General features: G+C 52.4%; 1 protein-coding gene across 5 annotated transcripts; it reads right to left on the bottom strand.

Annotated features, from left to right (window-relative positions):
• Positions 1-242: 242 nt before the first annotated feature.
• On the bottom strand, positions 243-9,113 carry EBI3 (Epstein-Barr virus induced 3). 5 transcript variants are annotated; one of them, XM_067734188.1, is made up of 7 exons: positions 8,097-9,113; positions 7,351-7,474; positions 5,478-5,656; positions 3,670-3,827; positions 3,301-3,468; positions 1,586-1,730; positions 243-1,290 (listed from the first exon to the last, which is right to left on the bottom strand). In XM_067734188.1, exons 1-7 carry the CDS (start codon positions 8,161-8,163, stop codon positions 1,271-1,273), a joined length of 861 nt encoding a protein of 286 aa, XP_067590289.1. In that variant the 5' UTR covers positions 8,164-9,113; the 3' UTR covers positions 243-1,270. The 5 variants fall into 5 exon arrangements, with proteins under 5 accessions (XP_067590289.1, XP_067590288.1, XP_067590291.1 ...); XM_067734187.1 differs by having other exon boundaries at positions 3,301-3,471; XM_067734190.1 differs by lacking the exon at positions 3,301-3,468.
• Positions 9,114-9,247: the final 134 nt, after the last annotated feature.

Consider the following 9,247-nt stretch of genomic DNA (forward strand, 5'->3'; position numbering starts at 1 on the left):
CAAGGACGTGCTCAGTCACTGGGGACACATCAGAGAATAAGACGTAAGATTTCTGCCCTCATGGAGATCACAGTCTGTCTGGTGGGACTGATGGCACAATAAACACACACAAAAACCCTTTCGGGTCCTGGTAAATGATCTGAACATAATAAAACAGGGAGACATATGGAAAGTGATGAGAAGGGGCTACTTGAGATGTATGAGTGTCCTATGGCTGCTGTAACAAATTACCACAAGCTCAATATTTTTAAACAACACATTTATTAGAGTTTGGGAGGTCAGAAGTCTAAAATGGGTGGCAGGTTCCTTCAGGAGGCTTCAGGAGAGAATCCATTTCCTTGTCTTTTCCAGCTTCTAGAGGCTGCCAGAGTTCCATGGCTCGCGGTCCTGGATCACTCTGACCTCTGCTACCACTGTCACATCACCTTCTCTGTCTCCCTCTGACCCTCCTGCTTCCCTTTTATAAGGTCACTTGTGATTACCTTGGGGCCACCTGGATAATACAATATAACTCTACTTCATTTTCATTAACTTTAAAAAACATATTTATTTATTTGGTTGCACCAGGTCTTAGTTGTGGCAGGCAGGCTCCTTAGTTGTGGCTTGCTGGCTCCTTACTTGTGGCATGCAAACTCTTAGTTGCAGCAGGCATGTGGGATTTAGTTCTCTGACCGGGGATCGAACCTGGGCCCCCTGCATTGGGAGCATGGAGTCTTAACCACTGCACCACCAGGGAAGTCCCCATTTTCATTAACTTAATGAAAGATCCTCAATCTTTAAGGATCCTCAAGATTGTTAAATTAATCACATCTGCAAAGTCCCTTGTGCTGTGTAAGGTATCACATTCACAGGTTCTGGGGATTAGGACATGGATATCTTTGGGGGGGGGTCTTTATTCTGCTTGCCCTAGATGAGGTGGTCAGGGAAGGCTTCTTGGAGGAGGTGACCTTGGAATTGAGACCTGAGTGAAATGTACTGAGAAGCTCCTGGATTGAGAAAATCCTTCAGAGCCTGGCTGTGTTTTCCCCTCCTCAGAGCTTCCCAAACCCATGTGCCATTGGTGTCCACCCACAGTGGGGCTCACATCTGGGCAGCTTTTGAGGTGAACCAAACTGAACTGAACTGAATGGATTCATCATTCCATCCCAGGTGGAACACCCACCACCCCTGACCTGACTCCCCCAGCCCTGTCTCTTTCTCTGGTCCAGCCCTGACCCCGTGTGTGGCAGTGGGGATTCACTGTGTGTGTGTGTCCTGGTCTGTCCTCTCCTCACAGGGTCTCATGTGGATCTGTTAAAAGAAGGAAGAGTCCTCATTCTAGTGACAATGATCCTTTTCTAATTAAACAATTTAAAAAATCTCATATTCACAGTTCACAAAACATTGCACTGTGTCAAAGGAGGCAGGCAGTACATCCCCATTTCACAGACTGAGAAACTGAGGCTCAGAGAGGCAAAGTCACTTGTCCAAGGTTGCCCGGCAACTCGGCAGCAGTGAACCCAGGCCAGTCAGGTCCCATCCACCCTTAGGTGGATGTCAAGGGCACAGCCCCTCTTTGGGGGTGCAGGGAACCCCCACTACTTGCCCAGGGTCACGGAGGCAACGGCGGGGAGACTCCAGGCGCTTGATTCCCCATAGTCAGTGAGGTCCAGAGCAGCCACCTGGATGCAGTACTTGGCTTGGGGCCTCACAGCCTTGAGGGTGAAGGATGTGCCTTCAATTGGTCCCACCTGAAAGCAGAAGGAGGTCTGGGTCGGTGGAAACAAGGAAGCTATGTGATCAAGCCTTCCGTCCCCATGTTCGGGCTGCTGCTCCAAGACTCAGGCACCAATGTCAATCCTCATCGGCATGCCCTCTGTGGCCCCTGTACATCTTCGGACCTCTTAAACATCTTGCTGAGCAGGGAGAGCCTGCCCCTCCCTGGCCAGCCAATTCTTGGTCGACCAGGAGCATGCCTTTCATATAAAAACCAACCCACCCCGAGTCCACACCCCCAGCCATCCCCTCTCTGTACTGGTCACACACCAGCCCATATCCCCACCCTGTCCTAAATCACCCCAGGGCCAGATGCCAAGCAACTAGAGACCACCCTGCAGCCCAGAGCCCACTGGAATTATTCAAACTTGCTTACCCTAAGCTGTTCACCTGCCCCGCCTAGCCTTCCCCGAGGAAACCCCAATCCACCTCTGGCCTGGGCTCTCCCCTGGCTCCCACTTCAGCCTCCTGATGTCCCAAAGTTGCCCACGTGGCCCTGCGTGGCGTGATGTGTCCTCTTTTCTGGGGAAATGTAATAAATTCTTCTTTTGATGGCCTTGACCTTTCCATGTCCTCACTCAGGCACCTCCACAGATTAAAATCCCTGGGCACCCATGAGACACCCTCTCAGCTCTGCCTTTCTGGTTCTCCGCCCTGTCCCCTCTGTTCCCGCCACTCCACACTCTCCCTCCAACATCGGGGTCCCCCTCATCCTTGGCATGTCCCATGTCAGCCACCATCAGCAGCTTCCCCAGTTCAGGTCTGACTATGTCCCTCCTTCCTCTGCACAAGCTGTCCCATATGGCAGCCGGATGTGATGCTTTACGTTTTAAATTTAGATTAATTAATCATTGCACAATCTTGCGAATACACCAGTTACTGGCCTGTGCACTTGAAAACAGAGAGCTTCGTGGCATGTAAACTCTGTCTCGATTTTAAAATTGCAAGCATTTGCAAAATTAAACTAATGAATACTACATCAACTTTAAAAGCCCATTCCTCGACTCCTCAGCAGCTTGCAACTGCTTGGCAGCCTCATGCGGCCCGAGGCTACCGTCTTGGACAGTGTGGATGTGGAACATTTCTACTGTTGCAGAAGGTTCTAAGGGACAGGATTGCAAAAGCCTAAACCCTGCAAAGACTCAGCTCCTCAGCCCAGCATCCAAGGCTGCCCAGGACACAACTGCCCTGCCCGTATGCTCACTGACTGATACCCTGCCTTTATTGTTTAAGAATGTAAAACAATATATTGGTGCTCTCAATTGAGGTGAAATTCACATGACGTAAAAATTAACCATTCCAAGGTGGATAATCTAGTGGCATTTAGTACATTCACAGTGTTGGGCAACCATCACCACTATCTAGTTCCAGAACATTCCATCCCCCCAGAAAGAAGCCCCATCCCCATGAGCCGTCACCCCCTCTCCCTCCCCCAGCCCTGACAACCACTAATCCAATCTCTGTCTCTGTGAATTTGCCTGTTCTGGACATTTCCCATCAATAGAATCACACACAGTGTGTCCTCCTGTGTCTGGCTTCTCTCACTGAGCATCGTGTTCTCAAGGGTCCATCCACGTTGTAGCGAGTGTCAGGGCTTCTCTCCTTTTCATGGCTGAGTGATGTTCCCGTGTGTGGAGGGACCGCGTTGTGTTTATCCATCATCCGTCGATGGGCACTTGTGTTATTTCCACCTTTTGACCATTGTGAGTGGTGCTGCTGTGAACATTCGTGTACAAGTAATTGTTCGAGACCCTGTTTTCAATTCTTTTGGGTAGATGCCCAGGAGTGGAACTGCTGGGCTGCGTTCACGTTGCACACCAGCACCCCAAGCTGTGACCCACACCCCACTGTACCTTTGCACATGCTCTTCCGTCTACCCGGGAACTGCCCTCCCCGTCACCTCACCCTCCTTACCTGGCGGAAGCGGGCAGCTCCGTGGCGCTTGTAGCGGATCCGGTACTTGAGTGAGAAGATCTCTGGGAAGGGCCAGGACCGGGGGGGTTCCCATTGCACCCAGAGCCGCTGCCCAGGGAGGGGGCTCAGGCGCACACCTTCTGGAGGGTCCGGTTTGACTGACGGACAAGCAGGAGACAGGGTCAGCGGAGGGCACATTCACTCATTCATTCAACCAACCAACCAATAAATATTAATTGAGGGTCTGCTGAGTGTCCAGGGATGTTCTGGATACTAGGGACACAGTAGTCCTGTCACCTTGGAGCTCAATCCCCCGGGCAGAAGATAAGACACAAAGGCAGATCCGAAGGTCATAAAAAGGAGGGAAGAAAGGTCAGGAGTGCAAGGAGGGTAGTGGGTTGTAATGTTTTTGGAGACACAACTCACATACCAGAGAATTCACCCTTTGAAAGTGTACAGTTCAGTGGTTTTAGTATATTCACAGTGTCATGCAATCATCACCGCCATTTAATCCGGAACATTCCATCTCCCCAAAAGAAGCCCCATCCCCGTGAGCAGTCAGCCCCCCATTCCTCCCTCCCAAGCCCCTGACAACCAAAAACCCACTCTCTGTGTCTGTGGATTTGCCGGTTCTGGACATTTCCCATCAACGGAATCACACACTGTGTGTCCTTCTGTGTCTGGCTTCTCTCACTGAGCATTGTGTTCTCAGGGTCCATCCATGTGGTAGCGAGTGTCAAGGCTTCTCTCCTTTTTATGGTTGAACAATATTCCATTGTGGGGATGGACACGTTTTGTGTATCCATTCATCAGTTAATGAGTATTTGTGTCGTTTCTAATTTCTGCCTATTATGGATAATACTGCTATGAACATTCATGCACAAGTTTTTTCTGCAAACGTGCTTTCCATTTTCTCTTAGATATATACCTAGAATTGGAATTGCTGGATTACATGGTAACATGTTCAGCTCTTTGAGGGACTGCCAGTCTGTTTTCTAATAACCACCAGCAATGTATGATGGTTTGCAATTAAAAAAAAAATGCTTAGGGAGGACTCACTGAGGAGATGACATCTGAGTTGAGAGCTAAAGGAGGTGAGGGAGTGAACAGTGTGGAGACCTGGGGGAAGAGCCTTGCGGGCAGGGGGAACAGCACGTGTAGAGGTCCTGGAGCAGGACTGTGCCTGGTGTGTTGGAAGAACAGCGAAGAGGCCCATGTGGCTGGAGCAGAGTGAGTGAGAGGGGGAGAGGGAGGAGGGGAGGGCAGGGAGGGGACAGAAACAGATGGTGGGAGCCCTGGAGGGCTGTAGGCAGGGCAACAATGGGACCTGACTCAGGTGCTCACAGGCGCCCTCTGGTGGCTCCTGTGGGGAGGACAGATTGTGGGAAGGAGGGCAAGAGCCCAAGGGGGGACCCGACTGGAGTGCTCACAGGCACCCTCTGGTGGCTGCTGCGGGGAGGACAGACTGCGGGCAAGAGGGCAGGAGCCCAAGATGGGACTTGACTGGAGTGCTCACAAGCGCCCTCTGGTGGCTGCTGTGAGGAGGACAGATGGGGGTGAGGGCAGGAATAGGGGACCAGGATGGAGGGGCTGCCACTGGTCCAGGTGGGCGGTGATGCAGGTTGCACCAAGTAGGGGCTCAGGAGAGGGGAGAAGTGGGCGGATTCTTGCTGAATTGTGAAGGTGGAGCCCACAGGATCCGTGAGAGAAGGACAGGATCTCATCCTGACAGGTGGGAGGTGGGCGTGTGTGTGTGTGGGAGGAGCAGAAGGGGGACCCTCCACACCCCCACCACTGCCCCTACTCACTGACGTGCTCTGGGACGAACGGCACGAAGCTGCTGCTGACGCCCCGGGGGTGGACAGCTGTGATGTTGAGCACATAGGGCACCATGGAGAACATCTGGATGTCAGGGATGATACAGCTGGTGGCCTCTGGTGTCTGCTGGAGGCAGGGCCAGCTCTCCCCATGGGCTGCCACGCCAAGCCTGGACATCGAGTGTGCTGTGAGGGTCCCAGCACTTCCTGCTGGCCCCCTGTGCCCTGGACCCCAAGTAGGGACAGCAGGTGAGGAGTCCTGCTCTTGGCTGTGTGATCCTAGGGACCCCTCACTCCAACATCACAGAGCCCGGGGGACCCAGGGTCAGGGGTAAAACCCCACAGGGAGATGCTAGGGTCCGGATTCTAACACTTTCTGGGGGGACTTCCCTGGCGGTCTGGTGGTTAAGAATCTGCCTTCCAATGCAGGGGACGTGGGTTCGATCCCTGGTCGGGGAACTAAGATCCCACATGCCACGGGGCAACTAAGCCCATGCGCCACAACTCCTGAGCCCTCATGCTCTGGAGCCCATGTGCCACATCTAGAGAGAAGCCTGTGCACCACAGCAAAGAAGAACCTGCATGCCACAGCAAAGACCCAGAACAGCCAAGTAATAATAATAATACAGTTTTTTAAATAAATAAATAAAGCTTTCTGGAATGTCAACATTCCAGCCTTAGAATTCCAACATTCCCAGGTCTACAATTCATGGATTCTGGAATCCGAAATAATAAGATTCCAGTTCTCTAGAGTTCTGACACCCCAAGATTTCAGACTCTATAGGCTGGAGCTCAGCACCGTCCACAGCAACTTCCACAGCATCCAAAACGTTCTGCTTCTGCCCTGTGGATATGAAGCGCGGCTAGTGCAACTGAGTGGGACTTTTTGATTTATTTCATCTAATCTGAATGAAAAAGTTTCCACCTATCAGAAAGCGTGGGAAAGCTCCTCAGAACAACTCAGGTGTGTGAACCTACTTTTCCAAACACAACTATTATGACATCTAATCAGAGATCAAGAATATCCGATTGGGGGACTTCCCTGGTGGCGCAGTGGTTAAGAATCCATCTGCCAATGCAGGCGACACGGGTTTGAGCCCTGGTCCGGGAAGATCCCACGTGCCGCGGAGCAACTAAGCCCTTGTGCCACAACTACTGAGGCTGCGTGCCACAACTACGGAAGACCATGCACCTAGAGCCCATGCTCCACAACAAGGGAAGCCATTGCAATGGGAAGCCCACTCACCACAATGAAGAGTAGCCCCCGCTCACCACTAGAGAAAGCCGGCGGGCAGCAACGGGAAGACCCAAAGCAGCCAAAATTAATAAATAAATTTATTTGTTTTTAAAGAAGAATTTCTGATTGAATGTTTAGCATCTGAATTGAAGTGTGACACGTGTAAAGCACACATGGAATTCCGTGACTTAGTATAACAAGACCGAATGCAAAATTTCTCATTAATTTTTAAAGTATTGATTACATGTTGAATACTTCAGATAATCCTATTAAATGCTATGAAATCAATTTCTAGTACAAGTTTAAATATATGAATCGTACATAGCATGTTAAAGTACGTTGCATTCGATCATATTAAATGATAAACATTTGGAATACTTAGATACTATTTAAATAAAATATTAAAGCCAATGTCACCCATTTCTTTTTCTTTTTTAAATGTGGCTTCTAGAAAATTTTACCCTCCACATGCGGCTTGCAGTACGTATTTTAGGGAGTATATTTCTAAGGGTTGGTGGTGCTCTAGAATGCTGAGGGGTTCAGGCTCTCACGAAGTCCCCAGCTGCCCTGATCCTAGGGGGCCAGCCCCGATGTAAAATCCCCAGGGAGCCCTCCAGGCTCTCTGACCTGTATGTGGCAATGAAGGACGTGGGCCTGGAGGAGTTTGGAGCGGGCGGCAGGGTCCAGGAGCAATCCACTGCGATCGGGTACCTAGAGGCCTGGCACCGCACCCTGGGCTGGGTGACAGCTGCTGGGGGGCCCGGAGAGAGAGGGAGAGCATGAGCTTCTGATTCACCCAGGACCATCAAAGTCCTACCGTGGCTTGGCCCCCACCTCACTGCCAGCCAGTGCTGGGCACACATTAGGAGCCTAATAGAGGTTTGTGGAATAAATGAGTGCATGAATGAAAGGCACCTGCATCACCTCTCACTCTCGCTACAACCCACCAAAGCAGGAACTATTAGCCCATTTTCCAGATGGGGAAACTGAGGTTGACGGACCCACAGAGGGGACCTAGGGTTGGCGGGGATTTCTGGGGGGAGGGAGATGCTTTACCGGACCCCCTCTTTGTGATGGTTTTGTTTTGAATCACATGAAATGAATGGATACAATTAAAATTTCTTTCTCTCTCACCCTTCCTTCCTCCAGGCTGTGGCTGCCACTTCCCGGTCCCTTTGGGGTAGCTCTTGCCCTCTCTGTGCCTCAGTTTCCCCCACCCATGCAATGGGATGGTAACCCCCTCCCATCAGTGGTCATACAGAAGGTGTGTGAGCTCCCACCCCACCCAGGATGTTCCACGGCAGACAAAGTCCAGTCCTCAGAGAGTGTCCCTCTGCCCTGGCTCCCCCTACCCTCCCCGGGTCCCCACGTACCTTCTCTCCAGCAGCAAAGTGAGCAACCCACCCAGAAGGTGAGGGTGAGGACAAGTCTTGGGGCCATGGCTCAGGCGGGATCTGCTTTCAGAGGCTGGGGCAGGGAGCACCCTCGGGCAGGCAAGGGACTCAGGTCCCACCCAGGGGAAAGCCCAGCCCCCAGTCGAGGCCCCCTACTTCCCCTTCCCCTTCTGACTCACTGCCTGGTTCATGGGGCTCCGGAGGAGGAGCCCCCAGTCCCTTCCCCGGCCACCCCCAGTCTCGGGTGCGGAAGGCCCCAAAGGTGGGGGCCAGAAGGAGGAGGCCACGAAAGGGAGAAGTGGTAACCCTGTGGCCTTTCCCAGAAGAGCCTTCCTTCCGGCTGCAGCGAGGAGGGGGCACGCCAGGGAGGGCCATGATGACAGGGAGAAAGACAGAGAGAGGCCAGGGCGGGGAGGAACAGAGAGCAGCTGGCGCCGACAGAAGATGCCCATCACTCATCAACCACAGAGATGGGGACCCCCACCCCCACCAGCCACATTCCACGCTCCAGGCCACAGAGGGGCAGAAACCCAGGCTCTGGGAAGGTAGCCCCGAACCGTGGACATTCTCCAAGGGCCTGGGACGCCCGGGGACAGGCAGAGCCACTGCTGGACGCTGAGGAAACCTGGGGAACAGGCTGGACACGGAGCTGGAAAGAGCCAGGAACCCCCAGGGGATTTCAGGGGGTTGGCCCAGAGGCAAAGAGGCTGTGGGAGGGTGTGGGACACTCCCACCAGGGCCGGGTTTAGGGTGAGGACAGTGAGGTAAGTCGTGCAGCCTCAGATTCCGTCTTCATTTGACATTTGCATATTTTGTTCATTATGAACTTTTGGGAACCCCTTCTGACTTTTAAAAATAGTGCAGTAACTGGGGAATTCCCTGGCAGTCCAGTGGTTACGACTTTGCGCATCCAAGGCAGGAGGCACGGTTCAACCCCTGGTCTGGGAACTAAGATGCTGCGTGGCGTGGCCAAAAAAAGAAAGAAAAAAGATACTGCAGTGACATAGTAACAGTGTTCCTCTCGGGGACTGAGTCCTGCCTTGCTCTCCTCACCCTAATCCCCAGTCCCTGCTCTGGGCCGCCCCTTCCCCGCTTTGCAGTGGGAGCCCAGCAATCAGGCCACACGATGC

This window comes from Pseudorca crassidens, chromosome 3 (assembly GCF_039906515.1).
Source record: "Pseudorca crassidens isolate mPseCra1 chromosome 3, mPseCra1.hap1, whole genome shotgun sequence".
NCBI classification, from domain to species: Eukaryota; Metazoa; Chordata; class Mammalia; order Artiodactyla; family Delphinidae; genus Pseudorca; species Pseudorca crassidens.